At 52.6% G+C, this 15,975-nt stretch overlaps 1 protein-coding gene across 1 annotated transcript in view; it reads left to right on the forward strand.

Moving 5' to 3' along the window:
- Positions 1–3,022: 3,022 nt before the first annotated feature.
- The window catches only part of SORL1 (sortilin-related receptor, L(DLR class) A repeats containing), a 32,240-nt gene continuing 19,287 nt past the window's right edge, over positions 3,023–15,975 (forward strand). Inside the window, exons 1-17 of the mRNA XM_010191280.1 lie at positions 3,023–3,136; positions 3,440–3,565; positions 4,050–4,211; positions 5,580–5,647; positions 5,840–6,020; positions 7,167–7,268; positions 8,119–8,288; positions 8,456–8,648; positions 8,726–8,843; positions 9,368–9,441; positions 10,793–10,881; positions 11,186–11,364; positions 12,137–12,323; positions 13,355–13,483; positions 13,714–13,799; positions 15,395–15,567; positions 15,756–15,887. Coding sequence (XP_010189582.1) covers positions 3,047–3,136; positions 3,440–3,565; positions 4,050–4,211; positions 5,580–5,647; positions 5,840–6,020; positions 7,167–7,268; positions 8,119–8,288; positions 8,456–8,648; positions 8,726–8,843; positions 9,368–9,441; positions 10,793–10,881; positions 11,186–11,364; positions 12,137–12,323; positions 13,355–13,483; positions 13,714–13,799; positions 15,395–15,567; positions 15,756–15,887 — 2,259 coding nt within the window. The 5' untranslated portion in view covers positions 3,023–3,046. The remainder of the gene's footprint in view (positions 3,137–3,439; positions 3,566–4,049; positions 4,212–5,579; positions 5,648–5,839; positions 6,021–7,166; positions 7,269–8,118; positions 8,289–8,455; positions 8,649–8,725; positions 8,844–9,367; positions 9,442–10,792; positions 10,882–11,185; positions 11,365–12,136; positions 12,324–13,354; positions 13,484–13,713; positions 13,800–15,394; positions 15,568–15,755; positions 15,888–15,975) is intronic.

The following is a 15,975-nucleotide window of genomic DNA, read 5'->3' on the forward strand; positions in this document are numbered from 1 at the left end:
GTAAGCATCCCAATTTCAGTTACATAACCACGATGGGAAAACACATATATGACCCCTAGAAGTCCCTTTTTTTCCTGCACAGCCCCAATTTTACAGCAATGAGCCTCAGTCCCTGAGCAGTTGTACCCCATCACCCCCTGATTAACAGCAAGCACCTGGGTCGGGCTGCAGCCTGAATCCTGTAGCCAGGGCAGTAACTCTCACCAGAGCAAATCAATGCACACAGTGAACTCCCGAGCCTGCTCGCACCCAGAATAGCCCCAGCACCGTCCTGACACTTGTCACTGTGCGTGGGTGCTAGGCGCTGTGACAAGTCAGCAAGCACACAGGATTTCTGCTCGCAGCTACCAGCGTGACTTCTCCACGGGGAAGTTACGCTTCCCACGCAGAGCGGCTCAGCCTCGCCGGTGGCTTGAAGGCTGGGATTTAGCATCCTCCAGGGACAGAAAGGCCTGAGGTACTGCCATCCAGCAGCCATACAGGTGGCTACAGCGAGGTGCTCACGCCAGAGCCACTCATCTCCTGGCCAGCCTGCACCACTTTGGAGCCCAGGGCTTTTGCAAACGCTGCAGTTTGTCACATACAAGGGTAAGCCACCTCCACTAAGCACTAAAACACTGCCCCAACCTCTCTGCTCTGGCATCATAGACATGACAGGAAGGGGAGCTGGCACATGGGCATTACAGGTGCTGAGGAATGAGAGCTCAACACCATGCATCCAGACAATACTCCCCTTCCCAGCCCAGTCTAGGAGCACTCAGGCTCCAGCTATACCCCATAAGCCATGCAGGAGCTCCTACCTGCTCTGGGACATGACATGCTCCCATGGTATGGCAGCTCCGGGGGCTCTCTTCTCTTCCCATTTCTGCACAGGCTTCATTTATTGGAAGATAATGTTAGCAAAAAATAAATACATAGTGTGAGTAAAGCTAGCAGCATTAACTGCACTAACTAGAGCTACAAGCAGCCTCAGCTATGTCTTGGCTTCAGTTCTCCCCTCCTGGACTTCATCTGGCACCTTACATATTAGGAGGACAAATTAGAATTTCATGCATATTTCACATACACTTAATCACTTGGCAAAAACCAAAACACTTCCCCATTAAGGGGAATTTATGCTAAATGCTGTTTCCATTAGGCACCAGCCATTTCTCATTCATAGGTTAAACCAGATCCCAGTTATATAGAGGGGCTCTGCCCTAATTAGGTGGCTCCTAATGAGCAAAGAGGCTTTGCTGGTGCACCCGGTCTCTGGGTTTTACTACATTTCCCAAGCCCCCCTGCTCTGGACAAGGGTTTCTGGGGCTCAGGGGGCAAAAAACCCCCCCCGAACCTGTAGAAGTTTATGGCTGAGGCTAAAGCAAAGGGCAGGTAGGAGTCTTTTTGGCTTTGGAACTGTCCTAGTGTCAGATTTTTTGCAAAAAAGTATATTAATGCAAAGTACCCCTGCAATTGTCACAGAGGGGAGCTGGGGGGTGTGCAGGGCAGGTCTGGCACATCCAAGCTTTGGCTTTCTGGAGGGGCAGAAGGCAAATCTGCCCCTTCCTGGGGAAGGGACTGAGCAAGGCTGCTGGCTTCTGTCCCCTAATGTGCAGCTATGGGCATCGCTATCCCTCTCCCTTGCAAACAACAGCAAAACTCTAATAAACCTGCCCCTTTGCATAAAGGCAGTGACCTCAACCCAGGCACAGCTGGGAACCTCCAAAAAACTGCACCCAAAATAACTAATATAGATGTAGGAGACTTAGACAGGGTTATTAAAGGAGAGAAGGAGAACTGGGGGAGGGCAGAGATGCTCTGGTTGCCAGACTCGGGGCTGTCTGCGGACTGGCTCCGTGGGCATCAGCGGTTCCTTCTTCTCCACCCCGTTTCCCTGCATCCTCAGGGAGCATCGCTGCCGGTTTGTTTTTTTTTCCAGCGGGCGTGCAAGGCTGCTGCCGGTTTGCTTTGTAGCTGCTGCTGCTGCCTGACCTAAATCTCTGCGGCGTTTGCTATCTGTGTTCTGCCCGGCGGGGGGGCTCTGGGGGCAGACTGGGGGTACCGGCCCCGGGGGCTGCTCGCTGCTCCCCATGCCAGGGTTTGAATTTATTTTCACCCCCTTTGCCTGTGCCTATTGCATAAGAGGGATTTGAGGGCTTCTCTTTCACTTGCCCTTCCCCCTTTCCAGAGTAAAGCCCTTGTTTTTCCTGGAGTTTTATTTGCCAGTCACTGGCGCAGGCTGAACCAGTGCCTTACCCCAGGCAGCGCTTTCACTGCTCCCGGGGTCAGCAGGAGCAGTGGCGTATCAGACCTAAGAAGGGCTTAGCCCTGTATTTTTACGGCTTCCCAAGCTTCACCCAGCTTCCCCCGTAAGGCAGTGCTCACTACAACACTGGCTTTGCACGGAGGCTCCCGCACCTTCAGCTCCCGCTGCTGCGATGCTGCGATAGCTTCCCCATAGAAACAGCCCTTTGTGACCGGCGCTGTTACGGCGCTCCCAGATACATCACACGCACGGGGAATAACGCTACGTTTGTTTTGGAAACCGGCACGTCCTTCTGGGGACAGGAGAAGTCACTGTGGAAAGGTGGCTGTTTCCTAATGGGCCTTCTTCTAATCAGCAAATCGCTCCTCAATCCTTGGTTTTAGTTTTCATTCTCATTGTCCTCCAAATCCTGTTTCTCTGAGGAATAATAAAGGGAAAACTTAACTTCTTCGGGCACATTTTTCCAGCGTGTTCATGAGAGATGCTGCTTTACATAGGACCATGCTACCCCCTGAGGGTAGCTGTCCCTTTACCTGTTTGGTGGCTTGCAGCGAGTGCTTGAATACCTCCCTGAGGTGGCCTTGGTGTCAGTGATGGCAGCCCTGGTTCAGTGGCACTGCCTTCTGCACTGTTTCAGTTCTGCCCCTGGTTTGAATTAATTTCCCCAAACTCTGTGTATTCCTGAGGAGGAGCGGAACAAATGGGGTCTGTGCTCTCTGACCGTCCCTGTGAGTGAGGTCATGGCTCAAGGTGCCTTTTCCCTTGGTGTTGCAGGTCAGCCTCAACGATTCCCACAATCAGATGGTCGTCCACTGGGCGGGAGAGAAGAGCAACGTGATCGTGGCCCTGGCCAGAGACAGCCTGTCTTTGCTGGGTCCCAAAAACAGCGATGTAAGTAATGCAATCTGGTGTTGTCATAGGGTGTCTGCTCTGCTTCTGTGCTGGTGGCTGCCGAGCTGCAGCCTGCCTTTCTCATGTGCTGGCAAGATGAAAGAAAGGCTCGTGAGTTTGAGTTCAGAGGCACACAAAAAGAAAATGTACTATGCTCTGTGTTACCCCATGGGTCTGAGTCCTGGAAGGCTGGCTCGGGCAATCTCTAAGACTTCCCCCCTGTAGTTTTCAGAGTTTCTAACAAATCTGTCAGAGGGGAAACCAGAGCTTTGCTCTCCTCACGCTGGGGCTTCTTCTTCACAGGTTTACGTGTCTTACGACTACGGAAAGAGTTTTAAGAAAATTTCGGAGAGGTTCAGCTTCAACGAGGGGAACAGCAGCGAGGTGGCCATCGCCCAGTTCTACCACAGCCCTGGCGACAACAAGAGGGTGAGGAGGATGCAGCAGCCAGCCCCGAGGGGCTCATCTATGGGGCAGTGCCGCTTTATCACCACTGACAGCATGAACACGGCATAGCCCTGGGGCCAGGGGACCTGGGTGTGCAGTCAGTCCGACCCTCATCTCTGGGTCACACTGAAAACCCACCTTGGCACAACACAAGTGCTCACACATGCGGGCCTTTCTGCTGTGGCAGTGGGGAAGGACGGGCCCCTCCTGTGGATGGGGACCCTGTGGATCCCCAAGGCAGAGGCAGGATGTGCTGAGCATGCTGTGGTACCTCCTGTACAGCTCTGTGATGCTCAGGAGCATCGGACCGTGGTGGGAGAGGCAGGGGCTGGGCCAGGCAAATTCCTCTCCTCCAGAGTTTGTTCCCCAGGATGTGTCTGTTGCTTTCTGCTCCCTGAGCTCTGCTCTGACCTCCTGAAAGCTGACTCCTGCTTTCCTTCTTCCTTCTTGGTCCCTCTCTTCCCAGTACATCTTTGTGGACGCCTTCGTCCCGTACCTCTGGATCACCACTGACTTCTGCAACAGTATTCAGGGCTTCTCGATTCCCTTCAGAGCTGCAGACCTTCTCCTGCACAGCAGGAACCCCAACCTCCTGCTGGGCTTCGACAGGTCTCATCCTAAAAAACAGGTGAGCACATCGGCTTAGATCACAGGATCATTTGGTTGGAAAAGACCTTTAAGCTCATCGAGTCCAACCATAATGTGTCCACTACTAAACCATGTCTCTAAGCACATCATCTACCCTTCTTTGAAATACTTCCAGGGATGGTGACTCCACCATTTCCCTGGGCAGCCCCTTGCAATGCCTGATACCCCTTTCAGTCTGATCTCGGATTACTGCATGCAGAGCTGTCCCAAATTGGCCAGGACACCCCCTTCCCTATAGGTCAGTCTGGTTGCCGACCTCTGGAGCACTGAGGATACAGTACTGCAGGATGGCTGCCCTAAACACTTCCTCTCCCTTTTCCTTCATTGATGCTGGTCCTTCATCCACGCTGCTCCCGATGGTATCGATCTCCCTGCCTATTGCGGTCGTAACTCGCCGCGGAGCGCTGGCAGCCAAGGCAGGACTGACCTCTGCAGTGTTTCATGTGGGCGTGTGGTTTGGCTTGGGGTCTTGCATAACAAATTGCTTTGGGAAAACAGACTCTTTTTTTTTTTTTAATTAACCCTGGAGCTATTGGGTAAAGAGTGTAAATATATGCAGTAATACTGTAAATATACACAGTACCTTCAGAGAGACACAGGCAGTGTAAGCAAAACCTGGAGGCGAAACAGCCACCCCCCAACACGTGAATGGGGACAGTGGAGCAGGGTACTCACACAGCCCTCACCGGTGCCTCCTGGGGGATGGAGCTGGCCAGAAGCGGTACCAGTCTGGCTGGCTGTATCCACATACCTGCCAAAAAAAGAGACCAAAACTGCAGCTCGGGTGCCACCATAGTGCTTGGAAAAAACCAGGCAGGTTTCAGGGCCATGGGGCCTTCGAGGGGCAGGTTCTATGGAGGAGCTGATGTGCCTGTGGGCTGGCACGTTTATCTCTGCTGCTTTTGTTGGCACAATGAAAGATACCGTCTGTGCCGTGGCCTTTGCCTTTCTGATGCCTGCAGATCTGTGGCTGTGCTTGGGGCTGGGATGGCCTCTGAGGGGAAGATGGCTCTGCCCAGATATTTCCCCTTGCTGCACGAGTACATTATAACCAGTTATTTTTCTGTCTGAGATAGCGGAAAAGCGGGTGGATCCACAGACAGTGGGAAATCCTTCTGGTAGGAGACTAAAGCACAGGCTTTTTCCTATTCAGGTTATTCTCCTGCAGCTAGAAATATTGCTGTTGCTTTGAGTAGCTGCCGTGTAAAGAGAAGTCATTGAAGAAATTCATGGTTTTGCGATGGACGTGTGTCCATCCTGCCTTTGCTGCCTGAGGTCGGGTGTCTTAAAGGACTGGGTCTGCTTGGTTGCCCAGTCCCTCTGGCATCTCTCACCTTTGTCGTTGCAGCTCTGGAAGTCGGATGATTTCGGCCAGACCTGGATAATGATTCAGGAACACGTGAAGTCTTTTTCTTGGTACGTATCACACTTGTATGTTACACCCAGCTCCTGTCTTCTCTCCCTCCTCGCCTCATCTGCCGCTCTGCAAAATCAAAGGACCCGGGTACCACAGTGTGCTCAGGCTCTGGGCCCCTGCTCCCCACGCCCTTCTGTATTGCTCTGTGAGTGCAGCAGTAATACAACCACTGCCTATTTTGTTCTTTCCAGGGGAGTTGAGCCCTATGATAAGCCAAATACAGTGTACATCGAGCGGCACGAGCCTTCTGGGGCTTCGACTGTCATTCGCAGCACCGATTTCTTTCAAAGCCGAGAAAATAAAGAAATAATCCTGGAAGACGTTGAAGACTTCCAGCTCAGGGACAAATACATGTTTGCAACAAAGTCTGTGGTAAGCATCGCGCGGGCGATTCACCGCTGAGGGTGGCGGTTGACGCCTTGGTACGGCACCCCCATGGCCACAGCAGGGAGTAGCTCTGATTCAGCTGGGACCTGCACCTAAAGTGCTGTGAGAGCGTTTGCTAGGGATGATGCTACTCGCTGCTGTACCTCCCAGCCTTCAGATCTTGCATTTACCCTATGGAGGTGTTGCTCAGCCCACCTGCAGCTGCCTTCCCCGCGCGACCTCGTGCCACCATGGGCAAAGCTACCGATGCCGCTCTCTGGCACGGCTCAGAGTGGTGACATTTCGGCAGGCTGGGCAGAAATAGGTCAGGCTGTGCAGCGCTGGGTCCTGGGGAAAACCACGGGATGGCTGTGAAGGCAGGCGAGGCGGGGAAGTGGGGATGTATCTCGGCAGCTCGGTGGTTAGGAGGCCGCTTGTCAGAGAGGATTACTGTCAAACATGGATTCAGTCCAAGTAGCCAGACGTGCTCCAGCCTGGAAAAAGAGCTGGATTTTTAGTTTGCTTTCCTTGGGAAAGAGGATGTGGGTGAGTGACAGCCGTCTTTTGGTCCCTCTGCAACCCAGACCCCCTAAACTTTTTGAAGGTTTCCCTAAGGGCAAGCTCTCAGGGTGCTGAGGAGTGGACAGGCTGGGTGGCAGTGGTATCCAGGACTCTGAGTTATGCTCCTTTCCATGGGAGGTGCGGTTGCTTAGCGATACGGAGCCTGGGAAAATCAGGCTGCTTATTTTTGGAGCCTAAATCTGGGTTTAGGTGCTTGCTGTTGGCATCCTGTATAAAATAGGATGCCCCCGGCTTTTTACTTTTTTGGCTTTGCACTGATGCCTTTCATTTTTGTAAAAAATAGGAAGGAAAGGACAGACTGCTCTGCAGAAAGAGGAGGAATTAAAACCAGCCTCCTTACTTCAACCTGACCGGCCAGAAAGGGCGGTTTCTGTCCTTGCTGGTTGTGGCAACATGAACCAGGAGCTCCCAGCGAGGCAGCTGCCACGCTTTGCCTGCACGCAGGGGAGGGTGAAGACCCAGCCGCGTGGTTTGTGGGTTGGTCCCAGTCTGCTTTTCGTCTGCCACTGGAGATGAGGGTAGTTCTGGGGGTGAGAGCAGCTCCTAACACATCCCTCCGCTCCTCTGCAGCGTTTGCAGGACAGCTCGCAGCCGCCTTCGGTCCAGCTCTGGGTTTCCTTCAACCGCAAGCCAATGCGCGTGGCACAGTTCGTTACCAAGCATCCAATTAAGGTAAGTGGTGCTTTCCGAGAAAACCTCCTCCTCTCTGCCTCCTTGCCAAGGACATCCTCAGATGTCAACAGCAGTTTTCTGCATTTCACCAGACGCTGCGGGAGTTGGAGCTGGGAAGGAACCTCGTATGACCCTGCTCGGGGGGGTTGGCTGAGCAAAAGCTCACGTTTGGATGATCTTGCAGTTTACATGGTGGCACTTTATTCTAGTGACGTGTGCCTGTGGAGAAATACAGGAATATGTAAGAAAAGAGCCACCAGCTTCCTCCTGCGCTGGTGATGGAGGCTGGTGGCAAAGCTCAGATACGCAGAGGGGATGATCTTGGGGCTCTGTGCTTTGGCTCTGCTTTGGTGTTGCTGAGCACTGGCATGACCTGGAGCATCCATATTCTCCACAGGCAGAGGAAGCCCAGTGGGACAGCCAAGGCTTGCAAAGAGTCTGTGATCCATGCACTAGATGTGCTGTGGTGGCCCCAGGCTGGCAGGGATGGAGGAGAGCCTGGGAATTCGCTGGGTGTTTGGCAGAGCAGTGGGGTGTGAGACATCCCCGGCCTTGGTGGGGTCCTGGCAGGGAGATCCAGCACCGGTGGGGCTTGGCACCCTGTGCTGCTCCTGGGGGGCTTTGCCAGTGGCTTGTGTGTGGCACAGGGTGCAGGATAGTGATTGCTGGAGGAGAAACACAAAAGAAAATGCAGATGGAGATACGTCTCCAAATGGACAAAGTGCAAATGGATGGAGGGAAGAATTAACATTCAGCTAGCTAAGAGATGATGCTAAACCAGCCTGTACATAAACCCTGCTTGTATGCCCACATGTGTGAGGCCTGCTCATCTGTCATTTACATCCCAAAGGAATATTATGTTGCCGATGCCTCAGAGGACCAAGTATTTGTGTGTGTCAGCCACGATAACAACCGTACCAACCTCTACATCTCAGAGGCAGAAGGGCTGAAGTTCTCCCTGTCTTTAGAAAACGTGCTCTACTACAGCCCAGGAGGAGCTGGAAGTGACACCTTGGTCAGGTAACGTGGGACATGCCTAATTGACTGTGGTAAATGAGGGCGTCAGCCAAAGGCTTTGTAGGTTTTGGCTGTGTTAGATCAAAGCATTGCCCTTATCCCTGTACTTGACAGTCCGCAGGCCCAGGGAGGCTGCCATTCACTGATCCCACATTTGCATTTCCTCGCAGGTATTTTGCCAACGAGCCCTTTGCCGACTTCCATCGCGTCGAAGGCGTGCGAGGCGTCTACATCGCCACCCTGATCAACGGCTCCTTCAGCGAGGAGAACATGCGCTCCGTCATCACCTTCGACAAGGGGGGCACCTGGGAGCTGCTGCAGCCCCCGGCGCAGACCCGCTACGGGGAGCAGATCGACTGCGAGGTAGGGGGGGACCATGGGACGAGGGCACGGCTGAGCGCAGGACAAGGGTTTAATATCGCTGCGTTCGGCTTTTCCAGTTGTCTCAGGGCTGCTCTCTCCACCTGGCCCAGCGCCTGAGCCAGCTGCTGAATTTCCAGCTGCGGAGGATGCCCATTCTCTCCAAGGAGTCGGCGCCGGGACTGATCATCGCCACTGGTACCACTTTCCTTCCTGTGGATGCATGTGGGCTTGGGACATGTTGTTGTCAGGACATGAAGAACTCGGCAGCATCTACTTTGCATACTCACGTTATAAAAACGCAACTTAAAGTGTGTGTTTTGCTGTCCCTTCTCTGCTGCAGTCCCCGTACAGTAATTCCAGCATGTACATTTTACTGCAGCACGGTGATGTGAGAAACCTTGCCTGCTTTATTCTCCCCTATGCACATGAAGACTTCCTTGAATATACAGAAATTCCTGTTTGTCTTGCTCTTTTACTGAAGAAAACACACGCTTTGTTTGCTCATCTTTATAGCTGTAGGTTTTTCACCAGCTGCTTTTAAAACCTGTAACAGCCTTTAAAATATTTGCTTTGGAAGGGATTAGTTAATAGTGTGAAAAATCGGCTCCTCAATCATTGTGATTTTGCTCACAGATAAAAATAGTTTAGAGGTGTCTGGCTTCATTTTTAAGCAGTAGCTTTGCGTTCCTCAAAAAGAATTGTTTTTCTCCTTCTCCTAGGCTCTGTTGGCAAGAACATGGCCAAGAAAACCAACGTCTACGTCTCCAGCAGCGCCGGCGCAAGGTGGAGAGAGGTAAGGCCGCTGTTTTCCTTGCTGGCTCAGCCGAGGCAGCGGTGCAGCAGGTGGGATGTTGGCAGACATACAGATAAGCGATGCGCAGCTCTCAGGCATTAAAGGTGACCTCCACGTACGCATCAAAGAGCTGTAGCTGGAAGGTGCTGATGTGCCTTGAGACCAAGGCAAAAGCGTCTTTAGATGCATGGCTTGGCACGGAGATGAACTTCATGGCAAAGGCAGTGGGTTCAAATGCAGGAGAGCTCCCTCCTCTGCTTTTCCTCAACTGGCAGGACTTGCCCCTGGCCCGGGCCATCTGGCCCCTTTCAGACAGGGCTGACAGCTGGGACTTTGTACATGGGAGTGTCTGGAGAGGCTCCAGCGTCTTCCAGAAGAGTGGGATGCTGCCCTCGGTTCATGGGGTTTGATGCTGTTTGCTAAGTGGGTGTTCTGGTCTGCGGCAGTATTTGTGGTCTGCCTGCGCGTTCTGCCGCCAGCCCAATGTGGTGTTTCAACATCTGCAAGCTATTTAATCCTGTGAATTAAACGGCCTCCTTTTCCTCCCGTAAGTGCTGCACGGTCTGGGTTAAGGTCTGGGCAGCTGCTGCCAAAGCTGACCGTGGTTCAGAGGCTGGCACTGAGAGCGGGCACCTCTAAAATTCAGCTGTTGTATGCAGAAAGCCGAGGATTTCAGGTGCCATCGAAGCACAGTTAAAGCATGCCAAGGAAAAGCACCCCGCAGTCAACAACGCCCAGCCCCTGACTTACTTGGGCCCTTTGTGTCGGGGGCAGAGGTGCGCAGTGACCCAGCCGAAAAGCAGTAACGCAGCTCCTCCCTCGGCTCTGGCACGCAGCGGGCTGGAAGGCTGATTGCTCTCTGGGTCACTGGTACGGTCCCAGCTGAGAAAAGAAAGGAACAATACATTGAGTGTGCTGTGTAAGGATGTTCCCAAGTGCATTAGTGTGTCCCGCAGGCAGGGTCAGGCGTGTACATGCTTCCTATTTTCATCCTGAGCAGCACTGGGCTCCCCAGATAGGAAAGCAAAGGTGATTTTGTGCTGATAGTCACTAAACAGAGCTGGAGGTGAGCACGAAATACAAGTTTCTTTCCGCGGGATGGATGCATGAATTTGTTTCTGCACACCATGGCCCCACTTCTCTTTGAGCATTCAAAAAACCTTACAGGCCGAAAACCAACCCTTATCTGCAGTCCTAGGATGGCAGTGGGAGGGAGAGCAATGGACACTGGTTTCAGTGGTGACCCAAAACGTTAGCTCAGATCGTTTCTGACAAAGCAAGCCTTCCAGCCAGGCTTTTCCCCTAAATCAGCACTGCTCTGATGCACCCCTCAGCACCATTTCTCTTCCAGGCGCTGTCTGGACCCCACTATTACACCTGGGGCGACCACGGTGGCATTCTCGTGGCCATCGCGCAAGGCACCGAGACCGACCAGCTCAAGTAAGCGGCAGGGCAGGGGGATTGCCTCTGGGCTGGGGCCGGGAGAGGGTGCCCTGCGGCGGGCAGGACCTGCTCCAGCAGCTCTCCCACTCCTCTTTCTCCAGGTACAGCACAAACGAAGGGGAAACCTGGAAAACCTTCACTTTCTCGGAGAAGCCGGTGTTTGTGTACGGCCTCCTTACCGAGCCCGGCGAGAAAAGCACAATATTCACCATCTTTGGCTCGTACAAAGAGAACGGCCACAGCTGGTGCCCTGCGGCGGGCAGGACCTGCTCCAGCAGCTCTCCCACTCCTCTTTCTCCAGGTACAGCACAAACGAAGGGGAAACCTGGAAAACCTTCACTTTCTCGGAGAAGCCGGTGTTTGTGTACGGCCTCCTTACCGAGCCCGGCGAGAAAAGCACAATATTCACCATCTTTGGCTCGTACAAAGAGAACGGCCACAGCTGGCTGATCCTGCAGATCAACACCACTGATGTGCTGGGTAAGGGGACGGGCAATACACAGACAAATACACATGGGCACCTAAATATGAAACAGGCACAGAAAAAGCCTTTGCTGCTCTTGCTCTCCATCCTGTTTTCCTAAAGAGACCCCGGAGAGACGCCCTCAGATCCCAGGGAGGGAGGGCACTCACGTCAGTGTTTGGGTGCCCTGTCCCTCCTGTCTCACATCCATGTGGACACGGCTGCTGAAGGCACTCGCGTCCCCTGTGCTCTCCCCATACCCCGCTCCCTCCTCGCCGAGAGATTTGTTGGAAAGGAAAGAGGGAAAAAAAACCTTCTGAAGGCTTGCGCCTATGAATGTTTTATAACCCATTTCAGCTTTGATTGCGAGGCAGCGTTTTAATCAAAGAGCAGTTAAACCCAGCAGAGGAATTTGCTTGACTAAAATTTATAACCGATTCCCTTGACGTTTTGTTGGAAACGGATCTGTTTGGTAACCAGAACAACTTCATTTAAATGAGGCGTCGCAAATTCACTGTCACCGCAACAGAGCTGCTTGTTGCCTCCTGTCACCGAGTGCTGCTGCCTGCTCTGAGCTGAAATGTTCTCTGCTTTGCCTTGTCTTTCAGGGCTTGAGCCCTGCAGTTGCGGGGAAACCCACTGGGCAAGAATTTTTGGGCATTATGTGGTGCCCGCATCGGCAGCAGGGTCCAAGGGGGAACATCTGCATCTCTCTTGCTTTTAAACACTTGGTCTGGGTTGCAGCAAGGGCTGTGCCTCTCTTTACCCCAACCTTGTTGCTTCTCATAGGGGTCCCTTGCACAGAGAACGACTACAAACTGTGGTCACCCTCCGACGAGCGAGGCAATGAATGCTTACTGGGGCATAAAACCGTTTTCAAAAGGAGGACTCCTCATGCGACCTGTTTCAATGGGGAAGATTTTGACAGGCCTGTCATGGTCTCCAACTGCTCTTGTACAAGGGAAGACTTTGAATGGTAAATACCAATTAATTTCTTTTAGTCTGGATTGTAAGTCTGAGATAAATATCTGTGACCGATCGCTCAAAGTGAACAAACATCCAATTTACTTAGCTCTTTGTATCGCTGCTTGATTTTATAGCAAAGAGGAAACTAAATAGACTGAAAACATCCTTTCATTAATAACGGGGCATGAGACTTAATTAATGCCTTTAGAGCCTTTCGGGAGCCTCTGAAAGGTTCTATAGAAGAGGAAAGTATTGTTAATCCATCACCTTCTTTCAAATGATTGTGGACAATTTCCCATCACATATAGAGAACCTCCACTAAAATGCTAAGTGAGCCTTTAGCCGCAGGGATGCAGCTTGCCCTGCTGTATCATTTGTATCTGCAATTCGCACATCACTGACACTGCACAGCTCTCAGGATTAGAAAGCACTCTGGCAATCTGACTCACGTGTTTGGGGTTAGGAAGTGAACTGTTTTTCAGGGACTGGACTTTCAGCGGAGCTCACGGCCACACCACTCGAGTGCCTGGTACACAGAGTTAAGGACAGGGGTTCAGACCTGCCTGTCGGATGCTGAGATAAACCGGTCTGGCTTGTCCTGAGCAGCCTGGGAGTAGGGCTGGTGGGATCTGATTCCTGCCTCAGAATCACACCGCTGGACTCTTCGCAAAATCAGACCGACGTAACCTCTTTCCAAAGACACAGTATAACTCCCGTTTTTACCCACAGGAAAAGCCAGGACACAGACCATTGACCCAAGCCAGTTAGCAGGAAGACAGGGGCTTGGAGCCAGATTTTGAGGGCACGCTGGCTCCGCTGTGCCTCGCTGCCTTCTCCTACCCTGCTCGGTCACTGGCTGGCTTCTTTGCAAATTGTTCTTGAAAGACAAAAGCTGTCTGGCTGCAAGATGTTATCATGCGGCTAAATGCTGATAATAAATGAATGGACTTCTAAGATACTTCGGCTTCTTAAAACTTCTGTGCAGAACTAGAGGAGTAGTAATAATATAGCGTGGCTGCATTTTTTTCCTCCTCCTTGCAGTGATTTTGGCTTTAAACTGAGCGATGACTTATCATTAGAAGTTTGCGTCCCTGACCCTGAATTCGCTGGGAAGCCGTACGAGCCACCGGTCCCTTGCCCTGTTGGCTCAACTTACAAGAGGACTCGAGGGTAGGTGTTGCACTTGGGAGGGGAACCTGATCTTCCAAGTGCTGTGATTTATGCTACTGGTGATTAAAAAAACAAACCACCTAAAACCCACACAGAAACGCCCCATGTGTTGCAGTACACAACTTGCATGTTTGGACATAAGCAGATAAGCACTGCTGTCTATTCTAGCTGCTCTTGATGGTGTATTAACACTTTCCACAAAGTAAACTGCCTGTCTGTGTGCGTTGCAGCTACCGGAAGATCTCTGGGGACACCTGTACGGGTGGAGACATCGAGTCGCGGCTGGAAGGGGAGCTGGTACCGTGCCCGCTAGCTGGTGAGTACCTACAGGACTGCTTTGGGCACAAGGGCCTCATTCATAAAGCCTTTGGCTGGTACCCGAGGCACCACACACAGATTCCCAGAGGGCTCCTAGACAAAAATCTATGACACAGGAGCTGAAATGCCCCAGTGGGTTACAAACCCATCACCTTCCATGCTCTACAGGGCCAGGCTGCTTCTGAGGGGCCCTCTCAGAAGTCACAGGAGGCTGAAGCCCTCAGAGCAGGCTGCGGCCAGGAACCCTCTTATTCCAGTCACATCCTCGCTGTAGCGGGCTTGGACCCAAGCAAAAAGACAGGACTTAGACCAAGGATACCCCCATCCTTGAGAAGCCCTTGAAAAGATACCACTCTGAGACAAGCCACTGTATGCACTTGGGTGATGGCTGTTTGGGACCAGACCAGGGCAGACGCTGCCCTTTGGTCCTCACCCACATCCTTGCCAGGCTTCGCGTCCGTCCTTGTTCTCTCCTCTCAAACGTACGAGGCACTGAAACGGTCTCGTGCCTCTGCGCTACCAAAGATATTTGCATTCTGCTCATTACAGCTTTAATTTAATCTGCCGTCACAAGCTGCGTGATTAGCATGCTGCCGCGCTGCAGATGGGGAGCCTGAGACGGGGAAAAGGCTCGCATAAGGGATGGGATGGCTGAGCCCAGGGACGGGGCTGAGCAACGCAGGGTTTCCCTGCATCAAACTCAGATGTTTGCAGGGCACAAAAGATATTCCAGGTGCAAAACGGCCCGGCGGGTGCCTGGGGAGGCGTTGCCTCTGCTGGGATTCACGCCAATGCCGTGCTTAGTTTACCTCCTGACACGTTGTTCACCCCTCCGAGCCCTCTGGAGCTATTTGGAGAGCTGTGTCAGTCACGCTGAGAAGGGCCCTGCTGGCTGAAAAATAAACCTGCGGTCCCCACCGGGCCGGGCTTTGAAGTGCTGTGTTCCCAGAGTATTTGCTGATCGTCTTCAGATACGTGTTGGCTTGCACCATGGTAACACTTTCATGTACAGTATCTGTTTCTTATCTCCATATAATCTCATTAGGGATGCACAGCCAGAGTTAGTTACTGACATTAGCTTTACTCATTAATTGCATTATTGGACTTTACTGGTAGTGTGCTGATGCCCGGGAGACTTTGTCCCGGACCAGGATCCCATTACGCTCAATTCCATGCAAATCAGAAACAAAACCCACTCTGGGATATTTACTGCGGTGCCGGTGTCCCCTGGGACTCGCAGATTGACATCACTGCCTCCTTTTTCTGTAAGATTTTTGGGGAACAAGAGATCAGTATTTTGTTGCTAACTGGCAGCACGCTAACGTGGGAAGGAAGGGGTCACGGCGTTTTTTGCCGTCCTTCAGCCCCCAGCACAAACAACGGCCGCAGTGTGTCCCCAGGCACGAGTGTGCTCGGGACCCGCGTAAGGCTATTAGCGCGTTCTCATTAACCTAATCCCACCGAGACAAAGGGCCTTTACGCTGAGGTCCGAAACGTGCAGTCGAGGGCAAGGAAAAGCCATACCTGGTATTTGCTTTATTTTGGCCTAAAACGGCCAGCGGCATCTAAACAAGGCGCTCCCTGTTCTTGCAGAGGAGAACGAGTTCATTCTCTACGCCACCCGCTACTCCATCCACCGCTACGACCTGGCCTCGGGCGTCAGCGAGGAGCTGCCCCTGGCCGGGCTGCGCGGGGCCGTGGCCCTGGACTTCGACTACGACCACAACTGCTTGTACTGGGCCGACATCACCCTTGACATTATACAGGTGAGGTGCGGGGGCCGCCTGTGTCATCGCCGCCTTGCAGCCGGGGCAGGTGTGCGCACACCCTGAAATACAAACGTTTAGCATGGTGCTCCTCCCCTCTGAGCTATCTGTTATGGCTTGCCTCGCACACCTGACCGCGCTCACCTCTTCCTCATCTTTTATTTTCCTTTATTTGTTTTTTTTCTCAGCGTCTTTGTCTCAATGGCAGCTCGGGGCAAGAAATCATCATAAGCACCGGGCTGGAAACGGTGGAAGCTTTGGCCTTTGAACCCCTCAGCCAGTTGCTGTACTGGGTCAATGCTGGGATACCCAAAATTGAGGTACGGCCCTGCCCGCCCCCGCTACAAAGAGGTGATTGTGTCTTGCTGCTGCCCTGAAGTCTCATTGCTGGTGGGGCCTTCCTGAACC

The sequence above is a fragment of the Mesitornis unicolor genome, unplaced genomic scaffold (genome assembly GCF_000695765.1).
Source record: "Mesitornis unicolor isolate BGI_N332 unplaced genomic scaffold, ASM69576v1 scaffold6899, whole genome shotgun sequence".
Taxonomy (NCBI): Eukaryota; Metazoa; Chordata; class Aves; order Mesitornithiformes; family Mesitornithidae; genus Mesitornis; species Mesitornis unicolor.